We start from the raw sequence: 25,157 nt of genomic DNA on the forward strand, positions 1-25,157 counted from the left end.
AGATTTAAGGTAAATGGGTATCAGAAGTAGATTTAAGGTTTATGGGTATCGAATACCAGAAGTAGATTTAATGTAAATGGGTATCGCATATCAGAAGTAGATTTAATGCAAATGGGGATCGCATATCAGAAGTAGATTTAATATAAATGGGTATCGAATATCAGAAGTAGATTTAATGTAAACGGGTATCAGCATGTCGGAAGTAGATTTAATGTAAATGGGTATCGCATATCAGAAGTAGATTTAATATAAACGGGTATCGCATATCAGAAGTAGATTTAATGTAAATGGGTATCAGCATGTCGGAAGTAGATTTAAGGTAAATGGGTATCGAATATCAGAAGTAGATTTAAGGTAAATGGGTATCAGAAGTAGATTTAAGGTTTATGGGTATCGCATATCAGAAGTTGATTTAAGGTAAATGGGATATCGAATATCATAAGTAGATTTGCTATAAATGGGTATCGCATATGAAAAGCTGATTTAATGTAAATTGGCATCAACATGTCGGAAGTAGATTTAACGTAAATGGGCATTAGCATATCGGTAATAGATTTAATGTAATATATGTGCATCAGCATATCGGAAGCGGATTTAATGTAAATCGGCATCAGCATATCGGAAGCAGATTTAATGTAAATCGACATCAGCATATCGGAAGCAGATTTAATGTAAATCGACATCAGCATATTGGAAGTAGATTTAATGTAAATCGGCATCAGCATATCTAAGCGCATTTAGAATGCTGGTGTCATTATATGAACTTTTATTATTTTTAATTATCTTATACATTTGTAGAGCTTTTCATCTGGAATGGGCGAGAGTACGATTTTGTCATCGTCTTTTAAATCTACGATCATTAGAAGTTTCCGTCCAAACTGGCCTATTGCATGAAATTTCCCCTTGAAATATATTTAATTGGCATGTCGTTACATTATTAAATTTCCGAGATGATGTTAACCACTACCTGGCTAGAAGAAAGAAATAAACGAGCGGCCCACTCATACCTTAGTTTCTAGAAGGGATTAATTTAAATTTGAAGTGATGACTGACGATGATCATAAGTTGTAATTAGGTCATTGTGAGGCTTTAATATAAACCATCAGTGTGCATGAAAAGTCGTGTATTGGACTGATTGGTAACATACTTGTTTCCATTGTTTTAATTCTTTGGGTAATATATTTGATCAGCTGATTAAAAAGGTCCAATCATTGTAGTTTTATTCCGAGTAATTGTACGAATTAAAGGTATAATATGAAAGACTTGTATATGCAATATTTCATTTTAAATAAACTGGTTGACCTTTCTTGACAAATTAGTACAAAAACGTAACTTCTTCACTTTCAGAAGCATTAAATTCATTACTTTTTTTTGTAATTGTTGCGCGAAAATAAATTTTGGTGACTTAAAAGTAGAGCCGCGTACAGGGTAGGACAACTTGGACAAGATTCCGATGACATATAACGGTCACGGGGCACACCACCGAAAATAAGTTTTTCTGTGTGTAATTCATCAGGGTCCACTGGATAATTCTTCATACAGCCCACAAATCCTATCCGCGGTCTTCATAAAGGTTGCAACACATACCCTCCCCCAAATCAATTATAAAAAAAACACAAAAAACAACAATATAAACAACACCCAAAAATAAACTGAAGTAGTATATAACATTTGTATTTTATTCAGTAGTGAAGAATTCGGATTGACAGCAAAAAGACAGAAAAAAAAGAAAAGAAAAAGCGTAAGAAAAGAGATAGTAATAGCATACAAATAGAACTATCTATTGTGTCCGTTGTATTTCCCTAATTGATCTCTCTCGTCAGTTGTAAGACAATTTTGAGATAAAAGTAGCAACATAAGCAGAAATTGGAAATTAATGTCTTAAGTTTAACACCGATATTGTATTAATGGGGGAAACAACACACACACATTTTGGATTAACAGCATATATATCGGCAACGTTGACGAACCGAATCCTATCAACACGGACAAAATTATATATATGTTCAGCCTGTAAATTTATAGCTTTTATTTTTTTTCGACGAAATTATGTTAATGCTTTATACTGGTATGTATATTTAATTTGTATCCAGTGCTTGACCTTTGTCCATAATTGAGGGTAGGAGTTTGGGCTAAACTGACTAATGTCATTTTTTAAAAGAAGATTTTACTGTAATTTGACGATGTTCATCGTTATTAATAGCCTAGTGTGGATACAAATCACATCAACAGTCAATAACACAGAAAGTGGAGGCTTAAGTGTTTACATTCATCAATTAATGGCTAAAAACTGTTCTTCATATATAAATCTTACCAACAAAGATATATTTCATGTATATATTTGAGTGTATTTGAGTAAAAAGATGTGCCGCGCTATCGAATTTGAGAATATGAGGATGTACAGTTTCGTCCACCTTTTATAAAATTAGATGGGAGTGTTGTAACAAATGGCCCTGCTAGATGCAGCACTAATAATATTTAAGGTATGCATGATAATATATTTCGTTGTGATGCTGAGTTGCCCTTATGGAGGAAGAAAGTTACCTCCCTTAAATGGGTGGGCAGTGGTCAAGCTATCGATCGCAAATGTGTAAAACGAATTTGTAACTAGCACTGCACTATTCAGATCCAAGAATATGTTGTTTTCAAAATGAAACTTGCAACAACACACACACACACACACACACACACACGCAAGACTACCACCATTGCAGGAAAAGCTGCTGGGAACTGAATCTCCCAGTCATCTTCAACACGTGAAGTAACCCTGAATACTTCCCATGGAGTCATAACTTCGAAACCATTTAAATCTGCACCCAAGGATGTTGCATTAGTTCAGTGGCTATGGTACTGGCTACATGACCAAACGGATATCAGGTTTAATCCCACCATCTGATCAACCAAGATAACAACTAGGATTTTGTTTAAGATGGGTTCCTTTGTTCATCATAATTAAATCTGGATGTGTTCTGGGAGGAAAGAAAATTGGATTATTATACTTTTTTTTTTAAAATAAAAGCTAAAAAATACTTTGTGGATATTTTCTTTTCCAGCATTAATATCAAAAATATTGCATCATGTTGTACCAAAACTGTGATATTTTAACAAGAGGTACCACAAGATGAAATAAACCTGGTATTAACACATAAATTCAACTCTTTCATAGCCAGATCATATAAATATACATGTACATGACTTAAAGCAGCAGGATTGGGTTGACCTAATCTGTCACAGTAAGTTACAGTTTTGTCATTTTGGGTTGACCTAATCTGTCACAGCAAGTTACATTTATGTCATTTTGGGTTGACCTAATCTGTCACAGTAAGTTACAGTTTTGTCATTTTGGGTTGACCTAATCTGTCACAGTAAGTTACAGTTTTGTCATTTTGGGTTGACCTAATCTGTCACAGTAAGTTACATTTTTGTCATTTTGGGTTTACCTAATCTGTCACAATAAGTTACAGTTTTGTCATTTTGGGTTGACCTAATCTGTCACAGCAAGTTACATTTTTGTCATTTTGGGTTGACCTAATCTGTCACAGTAAGTTACAGTTTTGTCATTTTGTAAAATATATGACTCTATCTGAAAACAATGCAAGTCTGATTCAGCAATGCATCACAGCAGGTTTTGTTGTTGCTGTCAGAGAGGTAAGGGGAAATAACTTCAGTGAGATGTGAACAGTGTCTGGTCAAATTAATTTATCAAAGATTAATTTCCATGTGTGAAATGTAAGACATTATTTTCTATTTATATTCATTTTATTTGTACTAGCTCACAAACTACTCACTGTAAAATCAAAAGCGTGAAATGCCATCAGCAGGACATTTTTACATTAACGATATTATGTCACTTTTAACTAGCCATATCCTAGTACATGAGAGATTGGATGTAAAATGGCTATTGTTGCAACTTTTGGTTCTATTAAATTTAAACAAAGAACAATTCTTAACCAATTTTGTTAATCACAATAACAGTCCTGTAAGTAAACAAAATTATAAAATCAATGAAAAGTATCCAAGGCCTTTGCAAAACTTTGGTGGAAACCTGATGTGTACACACCAATTGTGTTATACTGAATAAATTGTATTCAGCAACATTCGACGATAAAATGATCAAGTACAACTTTTGTAGGCACACACAAGCAGGAGTTGCATGGAATGATGGGAAATCTGATATTATCACATGTGAAAAATAAGGACATGTTTTTCACATGTGAAAATATAAGAATATATTTTTCACATGTGAAAAAATATAAATAAAAAAAATGAAAATCAATTTGCTCATAAGTTTCTATATTTCACACTTAAGTATATAATAAAAAATATGCATTTAAAAATTTGTGAGAAGTGGCAATGAATTTATGAATGCCTTAAAATATATCACAATATATGTGAAATCATAGAATCAACAAAATGTGTCAAGCACATTAACATGGTAATTACAAGCAACTGCCAGACTATATTTAATCATATTCAAATTGCTTCAGAATATTAAAGAATAAGATGTGGTAAAAGTTTCACAACAAATCTCTACCAATAAATTTATAAATGTGGTCACAATTTTTACAATATGTTCTTCTGAAAGTAACATCTTTATCTTGCACATAATTAAATATGTAAAGATATTCTGAAATGACATACATTTTCTGAAAATTACATACATTTACTGATAATTACCTACTTGTACTGATAATTAGATACATTTAATGATAATTACGTACATTTAATGATAATTACATACATTTAATGATAATTACTTACATTTAATGATAATTACATACATTTAATGACAATTACGTACATTTAATAATAATTACATACATTTACTGGTGTGCATCAGAGTCTCAAATGCTAATTACATTATTTGTAAATTCCTGCACAACGTTTTTTTTTGTTGGTATAAACCCTTAATTCACAAAAGTAGTAATTCGTTAGCATTTTACAAACTAATCTTTATAATATAATCATATTATCAATTATCAATTTACAGTATTACTTGTTATATAGCTGTTTTAAATATTTTTTGTCTGTTTAAATTATCAATCATTAACTATAATCACTATTTAATAATAATAACAATAATAATAATAATAATAAAAATAAAATGTTTACATCTATTAATCTAAAATTAATTAAATTAATTAATTAAAAGGGGAGTCTTAACCCCAAACCAACTGGAGCATCCTCACGAGATATAAAATACTTATCATGTAAATAACAGTCACGAAGACCAAGGATGTTATTACATCATAGTAACGTAACGTTACTATGAATAGATGATGTGCCATCACTAACAGCAACGCATACATCTGAAACCAAATGATTTCTTCATTTTTTTTTATTACAAAAGTTGCAGGAATAACATTACCAATTAAATATGCAGAATGAGCCTCAAAATTGTGATAAATAGTCCTTGTCATAGGTTACTTCCCTTTCCCTTGAAGTTTTTCCAAACCTATATGCTATGAAAGCATATTTGATGCCACCATTTGTTCACCATTAAAAACACCCTGTGCCAGAATGCTTTGTGTCACCATTGGTAAAATTCTGTTCAGCAGTTTGGTTTTAGGTTAAAGTAAATGTTGTTTTACATTTTTTACTAACAGCAGCCATTATTTTATGGCAGAATATCACTATTTTTCAAAAACTGAAAGAGATTGAAGCCTTTTCCTTTTTAAAAAACAGCAAAAATCTGATGGCAGATTCGCATTTTTCATATAAATTCAAATGACTGTCATGCCAATGTCCCTGTGGACAATCCCTGGTCCAGACCAGGTGTAAGCAGGAAAGTGGACAATCCCTGGTCCAGACCAGGTGTAAGCCGGAAAGTGGACAATTCCTGGTCCAGACCAGGTGTAAGCAGGAAAGTGGACAATTCCTGGTCCAGACCAGGTGTAAGCAGTAAAGTGAATGAGTGAACTCCCAGCTGACACCTTTTGCTGCAAGCCATCAAAGGGGACCCACCCTGGCCTTGTGCCAATCTCTGAACAATACTCTGTTCATACCATACATGTATATTGTTTACCTGCCATTTAGTAATGACATTTACCAGAAGGATATTTGGGGTTTATCACAACTGCACTTTATACTACAATTTATACATCTCAAAACATTGATATTGTCCATTAATTTCGTTTTTTTTTCTTCACATAAAGGTTATGACTTGCTTTTGTTGGATATTACAACTGCTATGTTTTGGTATTTTATAACTGAAATCAGCCCCAATCCGTTAATGCAGACACCTTTATATACAAAAACGGTAGCTGAGGGAAACGGTATAAACCAATCAAAATGCTTCTTGCATCATGCTTCATGACATCCAAAAGGAGAGTGTGGTTCTAGAATGCAGCTCATGAATTTACAAGTTGTTGTTGTTGTCAGATTTAACGCCATTATTCAGCACAAGATAGGCTATACAATGCAGCCTGTATAAATGATGCAGGAAGAACCCGGGAAAACCCTGGTAAGTACCACCAACTGATGAGAAGCTACTGGCAGAATTTACAAGGATTAAATGTTAATTGTAAAATCATCAGAAAGAGACGATGGATGTTTAACAAAGAGACAATGATGTTTAACAATGTAGGTATCAATATTTATAGCAATATTTAGTCCTGGCATGTTTATTATGTTTAAAAAGCTTCCATAGCATGACAGCCATCGGTCTTTGTTCTTCATGCTATGAAGACACCTTGCAGGGAAAGAATGTATGTGCATGACTTTACTGGGTGATATGAGGACATATGCACTACAAATTTCTTATATTGCTCCCTTCCTGAAAGAATCATTTATACAGAATGAAACTTTTAAACAAAAAATGACAAAGGTTGAGTATTCACACAAGGCAATCCTGACAATGGAGACATAAATGACATGAAAGTAAACAAGATTTTCATTTATACATTAGATATTATCAATTTATATAGGTGGCGATAGATGAATTTCTATAAAACACGTGAACTATGTAATATTTTTAGTTAAATCTTCAATTATACATTTTCTTATCACATAATTTTTACCACTAATAAACACTGGTGAATAAGCAGCAACTGCAACAAGAATGTTGTCAAGGTTAAAATTATAAGCATTTTCAGCTTACAGAAACTTAAATTCTCTCTCTGTCTCTGTCTGTCTCTGTCTCTCTCTCTCTCTCTCTCATACAACCAAGAAGTTTAATTATGTACAAGTGGTGTCCAGCACCAAAATATATAAAGGCATATTGAAAAATGGAAATTCATATTTTCCAGTCACATAGGACTGTATGTAAGTGTAATACCGGTAGTCAAAATCTGGAATGTGGAAAACATTTAATGTCAAAGATAATGAAGTTGTCCAAAAATAATTTGGTGAAATTTATCTCTACCAGTCTTTAAGTTGGTCCTGATTGATTTTCTCCAGGACCACCAATTTGTAAAAGTGAACATCTGCCGGGAGTTCCTCTCACTGTATCTAGCTGATTGGTAACATTCAGGATATAAGGCCAAGAATAATATTTCAGAGGTAATTTAGGATGGTTCTAAAATGCTTTGGATCTTCATAAGTGAAGTAGGTAGAGTCTCTATCAACCTTGTCCGGCTGCAGATGGGATTCCTTGGTCATCATTTGACATAATGGAATGACGGATCAGTTTGCAGAGTTCGTGCCGATGTTGCATAGTGAGTCCTGTGCATGCTGAGTATAATTCTTTGGATTTGACTTGCAACAATACCAGTCAGTTTGTATGATGTATCCTGGCCCATTGGTTCTTCTGCTTCCCTCAGAATATGTCATTGATACAGCACGTCTTATTTGTAGGGTGGACCTGGTGGAACCAGCTACATTGTTGTTTTGTAGGGTGGACTTGGTGGAACAAGCCACTTTGTTGTTTTGCCATGCCAATTTCCTGCTGTGCTGAACAGGGTCCTTCCTAAAGTACAACTTCAGAGAGGTAGGCTGTTATTTCCAGTCCTGCTTTTTTCTTGTTCTTGAGGTGGTAATGGGGTGCTCTGAGCCTGTCTACAAGCATTAGTTGCATCTGGCACATTTCTCTCTGATGAAGATGAAGAAAAGGAGGAGGAGAATGAAGACGAAATAGAGGGAATAAATGTGTGTCATCTTTGTCACTTCCCAATGATGCCAACGCTGAGCCTGATTACATGTATTCGAGATTGGACCAGCCATTTGTTTGGGTGCAGAAGTAGTTGACACGCAGACAGTAGTTATTATGTGAATCTTGCTGTTGGGCCCAGAGATGGATTTTGTTTCAGTGGTCATTTTAGGTGATTCAGGAATGCTGGTTCGGTCAGAGACTACCCTCCTTCACGCGTGGTGCCAAGTCTTCTTAGTTCCAATTTAATTGCTGACTTTGAAGAAAGTTCTTATTTCTACACCATGTAGGTTCCCTCTAGCTGCTTCCATCTTCTCTGCTGGTGTTTTGTGTTCCATTCTTACAAATTCAACACAATGGCACTTTTTTTAATTAACTCTTAATATTCCCTTTCTTCATCATGGCCAAACTTCCTATGTGACCTTTTTACTAGGATTAACATGGTTCCTGGGCATGACTGGTGTTTGCTATCATATCATGGTTCCTGGGCATGACTGGTGTTTGCTATCATATCATGGTTCCTGGGCATGACTGGTGTTTGCGTTCATATAGTGGTTCTTGAGCATGACTGGTGTTTGCTTTCATATAGTGGTTCCCAGGCATGATTGGTGTTAGTAGACTGTTGTTTGCTATCATATAACATCTCCCAGGAATGACTGGTGTTTACTATCATATCATGGAACCTGGGCATGACTGGTGTTCACTATCATATAGAGAAAAAACTGCCTTGCACATACTACACCTGTACCCAAATTCAGAGTGCACAGTTCAGATGCATCTTTCACAAGAGTGAAGCTTAGCAAATTCCAAATCTCCACATATATTCTGCATTTGAACTCTGTAATCTGGAAGTAAGATTTGAAATTTATAAGAAAGAGATTGATGACAAAACTACTACAGGAACAGGAAGTATTTACTACAGTACAGCAAAAAAATATTTAGTTAATTAAATCAGCTTGGTTTATTGTCTCCTATGTAAACGTTAATTAAACTGCAATAGGTTTCGATTTTGGAGTTTTCTGAATGCAGTAGTTAACATCATTTATCTTATGTTGTATGAGAAATGGACCTTCCCATGGACAGTATAATAATCCTCCCCCCCCCCCCCGCCATACATAACCTCCTGTTTTATTAGGATTTAGTCAAATATTTCTGTCACAATATCTTGTTGTGTGTTCTGTAGAAAGTTTAATCTCTTCTTTTCGAAATGAATTCATTGTCTCTAATTTCTTTGCTAATCCTAATGCACAAACGGATTTTATGTTTTCCATTTCAGCTTCAGCTCTGAAATGAACGAGATCAATCGGAATATCTTTACATTTTTAATTTTTAAAAAAAACATCTCACAAGTAGATACAGCTGCTGATCCATACTCTTCTGGCCTATACTGCATCATGAGGAGGTAATTTTTATCATCCCAATCTTTTTTATTTGAGGGACTCAAAATGGATAATTTCACTGAGAAATTTTGCATCTCATTTTTGGAGTTGGTTTTCAATGCTTCTTTCATGAGATGCAGGCACTTCATCTTTGCTAGCCAAGGGTTGTTGATCTCCTTAGTTTCATACTGACCCTAAGCATACTGGTATGTGGCTAGCTGAAACAGCATCTACTGCTTTGCTATATGATTGTATGAAGCTTAAAGAAACTGGTCCTGTCACATTTACCGAGGAAGATGGGATAATTATAGGTCCCTCTGGATAAGGCCACATTCCACATCTTACTTTCCAAGATTTTAAATGTTCAGACAAGTTTTATTTTCAAATCAAGGCACATGGACATTAAGGAAGTGACCATACTGAATACATAATAGGGATAATGAGTATCCTTTTGATCAATTGATTTCACTTGCTATGGGCAGTAACTCTTTCATCTGCAAGACAACTCTTGTTAAAAAAAGTTTATTGCTGTCTAAATATGTTAAGGGTCAATGTGGAATTAAGTTGCTTTATGACCCTCAACTAGCAAAGATGCAGGTACTTTGGATCATCTTGTTTCTCTTCCAGCTAAGGCAGAAAGAATATTGGTATGCAAAAGATTTTACATAACTGCTCATTTCATAAGAATTTATGGCATGAAATGCATACCTTGTTTTGTGGCCCTTAGTCAGTTTTGTAACCCTTGGTCAGTAAACATTATAATAATTGTATAAAAGGTTTACAAATTTATTATAAAATTAGCACAAGTATACCACTTTTTGTGTCTTGCTACCAAAACGGTGCCCATTTTTGTTTCCTGCTAATGAAAACAGTCATTTATGTACTCAATTTAATTTAAATTTATTTTATTATCATAAGCAACATAATACCAGTCAGTGCTCCAAGTTTTGACTACACACAGTCAGTTCAAATTAACACCATGCAGTGATTATCTTTTCCAACATGAATTGTCTTTGGAGCCAGTGACTGAGTATGGTCATTTTTGTTTATTTTATATGACCTGCCAATTTCTTCACTATACTATCCAAGAAATGACAATAATTAATGTGGGATAGCATTACACTGAATCTGAGACTACCAGAAAAACTGTTTTTCTCAAAATGTTTCTGACTGGTTTCAATTTAAGAACATTTACATATTTTATTGCTCCAAATTAAAGCTAAATATCAATAGGAATTCTCTATTGATGTTTTACTAGAAGACTATATTCACGAGGGGATGAAAATGAAGGGTGCACTAAATGCTACGGATGGGTTATACCATTATGATTTTTAAAGGTACATCTAATGAACAAGCAAATGTACAGATACTGTCCTTAATTAATTAATCATAGTTCATCCAAGGAATTTAAAGAAAAAACATAATGCCAATGTAAAATTAAAAAATGTCTTAAATCTTGGATATAATCACTGTAAATAATGATCTTTAGTTTTTCCTGTCCTTTCAATTACTGCCACATGTATCAAAAAAAAAAGATGAAGAAAAAAATAAAAAATAAATACTAACTCTTTTGTTACATGTTTAGGTTCTAATGAACATTAAGAAAAGAAAGAGTGAAAACAACAAGCTTTGAAAAATTTAACAAATAATTTATTTCTCTGGAAAAACACTAAAAATGACAAAATAAGAACTTATGGTTTTAAGAATCAAATCCAAAAATAATCCAAGGATAATCCACAAATTAAATTTTAAATTTTAGAAGTCCTAGTAATGAAATGTTCTAATGAATTCATGTTCGAGTCCTGACAAAAAATCCAAGATGGAAGGTGATGAAAAATACTGTTGCCTGTAAGGTGCTGTATCTTCTACAGTTTTTTATTATTATTCCACAGTCAAAAATATTCCAGTGTTTGAATTTCAGAATCAAATTTACAGAAATGTCTTTGTCAAAGAATTCTGTATGAGCATTCAAATATTTCCAGGAAAAAGAATTAATCTCTTAGAATCCAAATAATCTGAATAAAAATTAACATGTAACTCCAAGCTGCCACAACAGACACTTTCCAGTGTAAAGAAAAAAGCCCAACTGAGAAATATCTCTATAAACATCGGTATAAAACCTGACTCCTGTGCAATTTTAGAAAACACAAAACTGCAAAATAAAGGCAGTTTACATATAAAAAATCACGTTTCCTAGTATGACCTTGAAAAAAATCAATCATTTTACTCGAGAATAAAATAAAAATAACAAGTTGTTCACTTGTCTCAGTGATTTCTGAATCAAGGTCAGAAACTAAGTCAAAAATAGAAACAGTTTCTATTATTAGGTACATGTATTTATGAAAAGATTCAGGTCAAACTGAATTTTCTGGAAATATCAAATTCCTAGTAAACAAAATTACATTACATTGACATGTACTGAAATTAAAAATAATTTTAAAAAACCCCTACAGACAATTAAATTAAATCAGATATAAATTAAATCAAACATACATAACACTAACTATGGTAGCAGAACTGGGTAACAAGAAAAATTTTGTACTGTGGTATTTTCTGAACATACCACTATACACACCACAGTCAATGTTTTCTGGCTGGGGCCTCAAACATTTTTTTAAATTTCCATTTGTCAATAGATGGAAAAATATATTCTCTGATTTACAGCAAAATAACTCCATATTATACCCACCATATTATACCCACTATTATTTGGAAAAAAATATGAACTATCTTGAGATAAAAAAAAGAAAATATTTCGCAGCCCCTTCTTCACCAAAAATTGAATGGCCAGTACCTTATGGTAGATGAATTTGCTATGTATATGTTAATTGTTGTACAAGTTGTAATTTAAAAGCTGTAACTAAAGTGGGATGATTAAGCTTACACTATAGCTGATACTATTACAGACATCATCTACAAAATAGGAAGTATTCATACCAAAGCCTAAAATTTTCTATTAACACTATTTATATAATAGGCAGGGAAACTTTGAGTGGGATGCCAACACCTGGGCTAGATATTTATCAGAGAGGGTCAGTAAACATAAAACACATTAAACAAGAAAATATTTAGTGCATTTGAGAAATTAATAATGTTTGGGCAGAAAACAAGACTACTCCTGAAAAATGTAGGTTTAATTTGCAATCTTACAAAGGAATGCATATACTGTACTTAACACATTCACATAAGCTAGTAAATAACTAAAACATGACGTATTTTTCTTGTCTGTTATGTTTTGTCTTTTTTAACCCAAAAAACTTTTCTGAAAATGTTTCACAACATTCCATTTGGCCACTGTGCAGGCATACCAGACACATGTCAAACATGTAATTCAGGAATAATAAATAATAGCTGTAATATTCACCATTAATTTGTGACTGATGCAATTGTTCTGTAAAAAGAAAGATAACAATTTTAACTGTTTTGTCATGTAATGAAACACACTGTTAATATCATTAAATTTGTAAGAAGATTCCTCAGCAATTTCCAAACATCCCTTACTGGAAACTAGCAATATTCTGGTATAGTGAAAAAATACTGTGGTAATACCACCGGAAAAAATACCACAGTAAACCAGTCATACTATGCACCTCTACTAAGGCCAAATAATGGATTTGACTTGACTCTTGCAGCTTTTTTTCAAAACATGGACTTGTTTGCAACTTTATAAGTCAACTATTCTCATAATTTCCAAATTTTGCTATAATAATAATAATAATAATAAGACATGGTATTAAAGGTACTTTTAAACATGTATATTATTCTCAGAAAGATATCTTATTCCATCATGAATTTTATTATTATTATAATTATTATTATTATTATTATTATTATTATTATTATTATTATCAACAAAAACAACATCATTTCACAATGAATAAAGGTGCCCTTTGAGAATGAAATACACATATGAAGTGCCCTTTTTGGAGAATAATTACCATCACCTTTTTGGATTCTGGGGAAAACACGAACAACAAGTACAGATGTAAATTCTATTATCACATGACAAATCAGACTTCTGTGATGTTTAACAAAAATTGCGTGAAAAAGATTAGTGTTATGAGTCTAGGCTGTTACAAAAAGTAACAGAAACGAGTGAAGACAAAAAGCTTTGCAAAATTTAACATATAATTTATTTCCCCAGAATATCAAGTGAAAAAATTAGAAAAAAAACAACTTAAGGTTTTACAAATCAAATCCAAAAATAATCCAAGAATTAGAAAATAGAAGTCCTAGTAATAAAAAGTCCTGAATGAAACTGAGTTTGAATCTTGATGAAATCCAAAATGGAAGACGATGACATCTGTTATAACCTGCAAAGTGCTGTTGTGTCAATAGTTTCTTGTTGAATCACAGAAAATATTATTCTTGTCTTGAATTCAGTATAACTTCCAATAAATGTTTTATCCAAGAATTTTTTTAGGAGTACTTAAATATTTCCAGGAAAAAGAATCACTTGAAATTCAATAAAATAAAATCTCAACTCAAACTGTTCACAACATATGTTTGGAGCACGAATGACAATCCTTTATCATAACATGAGTTATAAGACTAACTACAATGCAAAACAGTATCCAGGATGGGGGTCAAGAGTTCATCTTTCCAGAATTATCACATTGTCCAGGTATGGCCTTGACTTAACTTAATAATTCTTACTCTTAGAAAGAATTTTTAATTTTAAAAAAAAATGTTGTTTACTAAAACTATCAGTGGTTCTGAATCAAGGTCAGAAACTAGATACAGTGTTTCTGTATTAGGTGTTTATCAATAACAGGTCAAACAAAACTGAACTATTTCTGGACAATGTCAAATCCAGTAAATAAAGTTACATTAGGGGCCATCCATTTAGCAAGTATGCATGTTTTTTTTTATAACCCAAATGCATATGCTTGTGTATGGGGGGGGTGGTGTCTACTGATAATGTACATATGCATAGGAAATGGGTGGGTGAGTGAAACCTTGATAATAATTTGTCTAATATGTAATCTATTCGACTGGGTTCAGTCGGTGTTTGAATTTTAGCGGACACTAGACAAACTGATTAAAGTTATGCAGCTTATTTCTTTGATGCAACCAGACATTCAATGTAGGTGGACTTTCTGTTTTATTAAACATGTTAATATTATTAATCCTTTATGGTTTCTGTGTGGATTAAATATAGTCCGTTCTATAGAATTCAGGGGGTGGGGTTGTGTCAAGAGTATGTATGAAGGTGGAGGTGTGTAAAAAAATATGCATGTTTACGGGTGGGTGGGTGGGAGAGGGGTCTAGCTTTGCCTGATTTTAGCGTACATACTAAATGGATGGCCCATTATAATAGCATGTAATGGAATAAAAAAACTTAAAACTAACAAACAAACAATTAAATTAAATCAAATATACGTAACAGTAGACAGATATGGCATTTGGTTGTATTGAATGCAGGGTTATGACCTGAAACCAATTAGCAGTGAAATGTGATAGGACTATTCTGAGGGTCAGAGAGTGGAATGTATGTTCTGTTCAGAAAGTAAAGTAATGAACAGAGATTTAGTTTGCATTTATTTTTCTTTAGAAGGAAAATAGCTTTCATGACTGATATGAGAGTGAATGACAGAACATAAGAGTGGATGACCATGATAATAGACTGGACACAGAGAAATACCACTAAAGGTGGTGATGCAAGAGTAGGCCAGAGGGAACATCAGTGTTCCTGTGCAAGTGGACCCCAACCAACAAGCCATGTTGATACTGGAGAGTGACCAGCAACCGGTTATCAGATTATGCAGACATGCCGGACAATTAAAGTTCCATACACTCACTTGATTACCTGATGATTACCTGGGAAAACCCCGGAAAGAACCACCGACCCATGAGAAGCTACTGGCAAGCTTTCTCACATACCCATATTAGCTGAATCTGAGACTTGAACCCACGCAGACAGAGGTGAGATGGCAGTGATCCATAACGGAGAGCACTTTAGAGCACTCGGCCACTCGGGGCCCCTAGCACTGAATTAATCAGTGAGCCTCTGGAAAGGATGCAAATAATAAAACCAATAAAACAAAAAACTAAAAATGCAAAAATCACCACTTGTTAGCTTTACTTAATCTATTGCAACTGTCATCATCATTGATATCATTATTATCATCATCATTGTTGTCATTATTGTCATCATCATGATGGCTGCTATCATGACTGTCATCATCACCATCACTGTTGTCAGCACAGTCTGCATCATTACTGTTGTCATCGCTGTCCACCATCATTGCTGTCATCACTATCTTTGTCATTATTGTCAACAAGAACTTTGCTATGCATGTGGCCATCAGCATTGCCGTCAATTTCATATCTGCCACACACATCATCATCATTTGGAGCAGCAGTACCAACGCCACAATCATCGTCAGCAGGAAAATATTAATTTACTGTTTTACAAGATTGTGAGTTAAAGATGTTGATCATACGATTAAGTGAAAATGTAAGAAAAACCACCAAAAGAAACTCCAAACCGTTATCAATTAAAAGGTACCCTGTAACCAAGTCTAAAGGATTTGGGGAAGTGAACATAAAATGAGGTGTATATTGCTTCAAGAATTCACTGATTTCATCAGTATCTGTTTTTGGTACATATATATATATATATATATATATATATATATATATATATATATGAATGACTGACATCAGAAACAAGTACTGTAAATGACAACATTTTAGGAAACATAAACGTTCAGTGGCTTTAGGGACCAAAACCATTCTTTTGGGGGCCAGGTTTTGTGATGAAAAGATATATGTGATATAAACATCAGTAAATATTCCCATTTTATGAGCATCATGTACTATGGAGTTTAGTTTGTCAATATATTTATTTCAAATCTCTTAATATCCAAGGCTGTTCATATAATGCTGCATGGAACAAACAACTATGATACTCAGATCTGTGCAAATAATTTTGCCTGTTTGGGCTCATGGGGCTATCTGGCTATCTGGTATATTTGGCCTCCAATTACATTGCCCTTTTAGGTCTATGTGGCTACCTTGCCCATTTGGACCTATCCGATTACCTTGCCCATTTGGGCCTATCGTAAATATGACATGTTTCCATTTTGGATTTTAGGTGAAATCCACTACAACCATTGTAGCATTTTTGTTAGCCAAGGTTCTGATGTGATAATCCTATCTACACCTTGGCGTATCGAACAGATATTTCTGTGTTTCGGTTCTGAAGCCACCACATCGAATCAAAATTAAGATGATCAAATTTGAACAATGTTCCAACATGATCATGAGAAGGGGAGCACACAACATGAATGGACTGATAAATAAGCAATTTTCCAGTGGTGGTCTGTGTTTGCACAATACCTTTCACTCAAATACACCTATAATGGCTTCCCTCTAGTACATAATCATACTTTCGATGATAAACTTCCTTGTTAGGTTAATTGCCCCCACCACTTTCGCCCAATGTACAAAACGCACCATGTTATCAGTTAGCTGGCATTACATACTAAGGGAGGCAACTCATGAAATCCAATAGATTTGCTAGGACAAAGCACCAATATATCTGTTCAATCCGCCATGGTGTAGATAGGATTATCATATCAGAAGCTTGGCTAGCGAAGATGCCATTGTAGATGATTAGACTGGAATACTTTCAATTCAATTACAAGGCTTAAAACTGATATTAATTTGAAGCAAACATAATACTATATTTAGCATTTCCCAAAGTCATGGACCTAATGTTTTGCCAGTGAATTTATTTAATTATTATTGTCCTATCAGCAATTTATCAAAATTTTCTGTGCTAATGTGCTCAAATTATAGATCTGCTAGTATATATCAATACTAAAATACTGTGCTTACAATAATTTATGATTTGTAAATTCACCTTTATTCATGTGATAACGAGTTTTTTAGATTTTTTTCTTCTATAAATGACAGATTTAAATTTAAATACACCGTACACAAAGTCTTTGCCATAAATAACATTATTGTTAGAACTATATCCACACATCAGAGAACAAACAAAAGGTAACTATTTGAAAAGCTATAAAAAAAAATAATGCCCACTAAAATTAACAATTTTCATTCTTATTACATTTTTAACAGTAATTAATTATGAGATTGTATTTGTAGTCAATCAACAAAAGAACAAAATAGAAATTACTTCAATACAGAACATTTAAGTTAATTTTTTAAAGTTATTTTGAAATTAAAATTCTTAAAGAATATTTTCCTGATGCCGCGAACTCATTATTTCTTAAGGGGTATTAATTTTCATGGATATCTAATTCCACAAATTTAAGTGCCAAAAATCATTTTCTATAAAACCATGAAAATTAATACTCATGAAAATAAATGCATTCACAGTAACTGACAATTAATTAATTAAATAAGCTAAAATCCCTGTTTACAATTGGAATTCAGATTGTATCCAAGAATAAAGCTACTGGTACATTTAGCTATAAACATAAATACAATTTAGTTTTTCTTAAGAATGCCAATGAAATGAAGGCATAATGCAGAGTGAAATGTAAGAAAAATACTAATGAGTGAGGAAATGAGTATTAACTGTTCTATTTTCCTAGTTCCTACAAAGTAACTAGATTTTTATACCCCCACTGTTTGCAGTAGGGTAAGTTTGACAACTGGAGTTAAATGGGGATGGGACACAAAAATGGGAGTCCAAAAAGTAAAATAAAATAAAATAAAATTTTCACCATTCTGCATATGCATGGGTAAAAAAGCCAATCAAAAATGCCTTATACAAGCATCTGGCATAACAAATTTGTTTTGGAAAAAGATGTATCTGGATGCTCTCAAAAGTAAGCAACAAACCCCCCACCCACACACACACACACCTTTCCTACCCCTGTTTCAGGTAAAAATGAAAGGAATCTCCAGGGAAAATGATTGAATAGAACTTAAATCAGTGATGATATTTGATAAGCTTCCAAAGTTAAGAACTATGTAAATAATACCTCCCTCATTAGTTAAAAAAAGTAATATAAGTACTAAAAATACTATCCAGACATGATCTGCATGCAGCACCTTGGATCTAGTTGAGCTATAGGTCATGGTGCATCACAAAGGGCCCCACTAATTACAATTTGCTTGGTAGAACCTTCTGTACAGGAATTTGTGTGGGGAAACAAAGTTAGGAGAATGGGCACTAAGGAACCATAACTCCTCCAAAGAGTGATGTGGAATACCTGAAATCAAATTTTTTCATGGTTTCATCAGTATAAAACTACACACCAAATTTTGCTGAAATCCAGCAATCTTTGGTACAATAATACTGCAGAAACCAAGTAAGCAGGACATGAAAAACAGGGGCCACAACTCTTTTAAATGGCAATGTAGAATAATGGCAAATCATTTCATGATCTTGTCAATATAAAAACATATGCCAAATTTGGATGAAATCTAGCAGGTCCTTAGTAAAATAATATTGTGAAAACCAAAATCAGCAAGGCAGACAATCAGGAGCCATAACTCTTGTAGATAATCTCATAAAATGACAGAAGACCAAAGCAAAGGTAAATGCCAGAACCAAGCTCAGCACATTGGTATTATTGCTAGGGCCTTATAGTCCTTATGTGGCACTTTCTGCAAATTGACCAATAGAATAAATTTTTCATTTTACATATACGAAGTATAATAAAATTAATCAAGTGCATAGAAGATTAACATTTTATATAACATATAGTGATATGTCAAGTCAGTCTGAAGGATAGAGTTCAATGGATAAAGGTCAACCAAAGTGACTTGGTGCCTTAACATTTCAGTAGACTATAATGATCTAGTCTACATATTCTATTTTGAAATGTACAATTGTATCCAATCTATTTTACGTCCCCAAAACTGTATCCCATACAGAAGAAAACAAACCACAAAAGTACCCCTACTCCCTCTGGTAAATAGTGGGCACTCTCGTTATTGTTTGTACTGAAAGGGCTAAGTATTTAGTATGCTGGGAATGCAACAAGCAGGATGAGGGTTCTAATCATGCCTAGACCCGGTCATTGGCTGCCATAGGGTGTCCCTGGGCCTTGATTTTGTTGGGATGGCTGCCATGGTGTGCCACTGGGCCTAGACCAGTGGTCAGGTTGACTGCCCTGCACCCCTGGGCAAGGCACTTTTATTTAATGTCCTCAGTATGACATAACCTTTCATTTTGTTTATGTGTCATAAAAATAAAATAAAAAAAATCAACCATTAACTGTAATGGCACTATTCATTGACAGCTTATCAAATATCATTTTTCTACCCATCACACTGGAAAATGTAAAAGTATAAGAGACAGCTGACCTTTTAGAACCTGGTGACCTGAATATCCACACTGTAAAGAAACCAGACAGTTAGCATTGACATCTATTTTTACCATGTTGTACAAAATTGTAAGATGATGCCAACGTCTATGGTGTGTTTACTGCTATTCTTAGGAATATTGGTAAATAAATCATTGGCTTTCCGCCACTGTCTGGCAAATTCAAATGACTCTGAGTAAAATCATTCCCAAATATCACAAAAGAGGATATATTCAACAATGCTGTTAGTGGATATTGTTAATTTCTTAGCACAAAGTTCGTGTTAAACATTTGGGTGTTAACACCTTTTTTCTCTGACAATAACAAAGAAAATTTAAAGTAAAGTGAAAAAATATATACTTTATTTTCTTAAATACATACTTAGGATCCTCCATATAGAACAGATCAAGTGTATGTCGTGGGTGGATGAAGGACAAACTGTCACAAGTGTTTTCATGGTGAATGAACTTCGCAATGAACAATATAACCAGCACCGCTAAAACTCCACCAAGAGCACCAAATATGATGATGATTATTTTGTCAGGAGAAAGCATGTCATCCATGTTGATGTCAACTGAAAAGAAAAGGAATAACAACCCACCCAAATTAGAAATTAAATCAACCTAGAAAGTAAAACTACCACAAAAATAAACCACAAGTTTTAAAATGCTTTGCTCTTGAAAGTTAGTTTAAAATCTAAACTTCATATCAGAAAATTATTTCATATAATGTACATAGCATATGGTTGGAAATTAGTTTTCTAAGAAGATTACTGTCTGCCATTATGACTAGTTATCAAACTCTAATGACAAGTTAAATCTCCAATTCATCCATACGTGTATCTTAAATGAAGTTAAATTTCCACTTCATCCTAACGTGTATCTTAAATGAAGTTAAATTTCCACTTCATCCTAACGTGTATCTCAAAATGAAGCTAAATTTCCAATTCATCCTTACCTGTATTTGAAAATGAAGTTAAATCTCCACTTCATCCTTACCTGTATCTCAAAATGAAGCTAAATCTCCAATTCATCCTTACCTGTATCTTAAAATGAAGCTAAATCTCCGCTTCATCCTCACCTATATCTTCAAATTAAGTGAATATTCCCATTTTCCTTGCCTTTATCTTCATATTAAGTTAATCTCCCCATCTTCCTCCCCATGATCTTAAAATGAAGTTAATCTTCCTTACCTATATCTTCCTTTAAAATTATATCTACCTCAGTAGTGAACAGAATATTGGTTTACAATGAATAATGTGTGTCATGGCTTACTTTTTAATAACCCGGGCATTTGTACAAGAACTGAATAGTCCTATAAGTATGCATTAGAAGGGCATGGATGACTGAAGATTACTGACCAACTAAACATACTGTGCAGAAACCAAATGTAATTCTTCTAGGATTTACCATGACTGTGACCTTTGACCTTTTGACCCCAGAATCTATAGGTTTCTTACTTACCCTAGATGCAAGCCACCCACAAAGTTTGGTAAAAGAACTTACTCTAGAACAGAAGTTATTCTACAAAACCCATTTCTGAGCCACAATGACCTTGACTTTTGTATGCTAAAAATCAACAGGCGTCTTTCTTACCACCTTGTAAGTCAACCTCATAACTGGCAAGGGAACAAATTGGTTAAGAACTGAAATGTTTGTATGGAAACAATTTTTCATCTTTCATTTAGTGACTTTTGACCTTTTGACTACCAAATCAAAAGGATTCATCCTTACCCGTTACCTCAAATATGAGTCATTCACAATATTTGGTTCCAATATGTCATGGAAATAATGTTATTATGTGGAAAGCAATTTTCTTCTTTCATTCACCTTGACCTTGACCATTCCCTTAACCCCACTATCAAAAGGCCTCTTCCTTTACCCCAAGTACAAGTCATCCACAAATTTTGGTTCTGATCTGTGATTTAAAACTATTGTTAATGTGCAGAAACTATTTTCAGTCACATAATTGACTTATAAGATAAGCTAGTATTTATCAGTACAGTACATGCAAAAAAAATCTCTCCAGAAAGTTCTGATGGTATGGTGGTAATGATACGTGCCAAATGGTGTTAAAATGGCTAAAAAAATTCAATTGACCTTTTATATTTATCTAAATAATTTAGCATATACAGCTTTTAAATTTCAAAATATTCGGGAATTTTCTTGTACTGGAAATGTGCCCAATTCACACAGATGCATCTGTCAATGTGGTATAATTAAGCAAACTTTGGTGCAAGATACAAGGAATAACTTTGAAGTAAAAAAGAGTGGCTTTATCTCTGTTAAATCTCAATGGAAAAAGGTGAACATTTAATTAGATGTAGGTCTTCAAAAATGTTATGCCCTAGGTATAAATTCTGTTTCAATTCATCTAGTCCTTCCAACATGATGAAGCCAAAATTATCAGTGACTTAAGGGCACACTTTCTAGGTCATACAGAGTCCATAACTCCATGAAATTTTAAACGAACAAGTTGAAAACTGGACTTGACTCGGATCTTCTCTGTACCAAATTTGGTTTCAATTGATTAAGCCTGTAAAAAGTTAAAAAGCAGAAACAAAATTTTGTGAGGGACAGGTGGCCAAAGAGACAGACAGATAGTAACACTAACATATGCCCTGATTCCAAAGATAGAATGAGGCACAAGAATGGATACTGTTGGTGCAATTATGTTTAGAGTGGTGTGAAGGCACAATTGGAGTATAGTAGGCAAGAACAATGAAGTGCCAAACAACAGAATGAACAGACAGCTGAAGTGGTCAGAACAGATTATTGGTCTTGGGAGACCACTCGGTAAACATACCTGTTGTGTTGAGGTCTATGTATAGACTTGCTGGTTGACCGCTAAAATTCCATGCTGTATTAACAGCCCACACATTTGCCATATAGGTCCGTCCCAGTGGAACATGCAGTAGCTCCACTCTGAGTGAATTGTTACTGGTAACTGTTCCATTGTAGATGACTTCATCTAGGCCATTACCATTAATGTTGGATAATTTATATCTGTATTCAATGTGTTCTACAAAATAAAACATGTGACAGACATGAAAATGTGTTCCAGTGATGGATGTTGAAGTTATTAAAGGTATATAAAATTGCACACACACACACAATAAACTCCATTTACAAATGAAATGTATTTCTTTGGGGATAAAACTAATTTTAATTATGTAATATGTACCCACTGCTATTGCGTAGCTTTCTCTTTTTTTTGTTCATTTGATGTGATAACATCATTCCACAGAATGGGGTATTGAAAATAAGACATAGGTCACTTGTGTAACTAACCACCCATGAACAGAACAGTCCTCTTTTTCGTAGATGATAGTTGCATCACAACATCAGGATGATGGTGGGAGATCATTTAGCAATAGCAACAGGTAAGGATTCCATAAATAAAATTAGTTTTACCCCATCCCCCAAAACTGCATTTTAATAGTATAATACAGAACTGGTAGACATCCACTTCACTGAATGTTGGTGTATCTACATGTCATACTGCAGTTATGGTCCCAGAGAAAAAAATGCATGTGCTATGTTGTGTTAAAGAGTGGATGTAGAAGGAAGAGAAGATAGTTATGCGATCGCCAAATTGCTACCTTCAAGATGTCATCCAAGGAAGAATGATTAAAATAGGCCCATGAGGCAGCAACCACATAAACCATATGGGCTTTAAGTTTAAAAAAAGAAAGGTCTTCATCAGTAAGGGACTGATAAATTCTTTTGAAGGTAGTGACAGATGGTGGAAGCTTTAATATCAATGGAGCTCTAACGAAAAAGGAAAAGATGTTTCCTACCATTTAATTTCCATGTGGCGGCATAGTGCCCTAGCAGAACATGAAAACCTACCTTGATCATTCCATGCAAAGATTCAACTGAGAATCCAGGGGACCTCTAAAGGCAGTGGATCTACTGTTGCTTTAAAAAAATCCTGGTTAACAAAGGAGAGAAGCAGATTTATAATTCTCATTAAACTGGAGACACTCAATGTTGATAGGCAAAGCATAAAGCTTGCTCCATCTATTACCAGATACCAAGTAAAAACACAGTCTCTAGTGTGAGGTTGCTGAAGGAAGCTTCACTCAATAGTTCATAGGGATTTTGGTTAAAGACCACAAAAGACAAGACAGATTCCATCTGGGCATAAGAGGGGAAACAGGTCTTCATAGCTTAAAATACTGAACAAGTTTGATAAGGTGTCAATCCAAAGAGATTGCTGTGCCCTGAGAGTTTAAGTTTGTTGGCAGTTCTTGATAGTATATACTGAACATCCTTTGTACTTGAAAAGAAATAATTGGAAATCAGTGATGGAATCTAAGAGGGACAGTAGGATCAATATGTTTTCCTACCACACCAATTACAGAAGATTCTCCACTTGGCATCCTGGCCTGAAAACTTGTTCTTGAGGATTGGATTACTTTAGATGAGCCAAGCATGAAGGATATAATGTAAGGGCTGTTGTGCAGAAGGAAGCCCTTGTTGTGACAGAAGATTCATCCTCTGAAGTAGGGACCTGGGTTGCTCTATCAATACATTGAGAATATTGATGAAATCATGATTGTTGGAGGCCACAGTGAGACTTTAAGAATGAGATATGAGCAGTGGAAGTTCCAGGTTTTTGCAGAACTTTCAGAAGCAGTCAGTATGGCAGGAAGGTGTATGCATAAAGACATTCTCACCGGAAGCTGAATCCACTGCCCATGCTCTGTGGTATGGGACTGTGGAAACATAAAAGGGAAGTCTATTATTGAGCCTGGTTGCAAATAAGTCATTCAAAGGCTTTCCTCCCAGCATGAAAAAGACTCAATTATAGAGCAGTGTAGAGAGAATTCTGAGTCATCTGTTTTGACTGTCCTGGAAAAACTGTCTGGTAATTCATTCTTCATTTCCAGGAATTTGGTGAACTTGGAGGGTAATGTTCTCCAACGTTGCTCTGTGGGGGAGGTCCCAGACCTCCAACACAAAGAAAAAGAGCATGTGTGTCTCCTTGACATAGATATACTACAACAGATGTGTTGTTGGAGGAGACAACCATAAAACATCAACCCTTTACTCTGTCATATATCCTTATAAAGCTAGAAATAAGTAGTTAATCTGGAGGGATGATTCAGTCAGAGTCCAGTGACCATGGAGAATTAAACTCTGTTTTTAAACGAGTGCCCCAACAGGAATCTGACATGTCAGTGAACAGATGGGAATGGGAGTCGAGCATATACATGGGGACTCAAATCAGGAATCAGATCAGATTCATCCACTATCACAAGTGTTGAAAAAAATTGGAATCTGAACATATAGAGAATCAATGTGCAGTTTCCACCTTGAGAGGAGGAACTGTAGCTTGCATATGCAGACATCCTAAGGGAACCAGATCTTCAGTGCCATTAAAGGTTCCCAAAAG

General features: G+C 34.2%; 1 protein-coding gene and 1 long non-coding RNA gene across 5 annotated transcripts in view; one reads left to right on the plus strand and one right to left on the minus strand.

Annotated features, from left to right (window-relative positions):
- LOC149778678 (uncharacterized) overlaps positions 1 to 15,956 on the plus strand; it is a 34,159-nt gene extending 18,203 nt beyond the window's left edge. For both annotated transcript variants that reach the window (XR_016415534.1, XR_016415535.1), the window contains exons 3-4: positions 9,363 to 9,488; positions 15,023 to 15,956. This is a non-coding gene — a long non-coding RNA (uncharacterized LOC149778678). The remainder of the gene's footprint in view (positions 1 to 9,362; positions 9,489 to 15,022) is intronic.
- LOC149778679 (roundabout homolog 1-like) overlaps positions 1,654 to 25,157 on the minus strand; it is a 59,854-nt gene continuing 36,350 nt past the window's right edge. The window contains exons 11-15 of one of the 3 annotated variants that reach the window (XM_089939489.1): positions 22,563 to 22,778; positions 20,139 to 20,331; positions 19,759 to 19,789; positions 12,830 to 12,856; positions 1,654 to 8,931 (exon numbers count right to left, since the gene is read on the minus strand). In XM_089939489.1, the coding sequence (XP_089795615.1) occupies positions 19,762 to 19,789; positions 20,139 to 20,331; positions 22,563 to 22,778 (437 nt within the window). In that variant the 3' untranslated portion in view covers positions 1,654 to 8,931; positions 12,830 to 12,856; positions 19,759 to 19,761. The remainder of the gene's footprint in view (positions 8,932 to 12,829; positions 12,857 to 19,758; positions 19,790 to 20,138; positions 20,332 to 22,562; positions 22,779 to 25,157) is intronic. The other 2 variants (XM_089939488.1, XM_089939487.1) reach the window with 2 other exon arrangements.

Source organism: Sinohyriopsis cumingii, chromosome 17 (genome assembly GCF_028554795.1).
Source record: "Sinohyriopsis cumingii isolate HCF-2022 chromosome 17, ASM2855479v2, whole genome shotgun sequence".
Lineage (NCBI taxonomy): Eukaryota > Metazoa > Mollusca > Bivalvia > Unionida > Unionidae > Sinohyriopsis > Sinohyriopsis cumingii.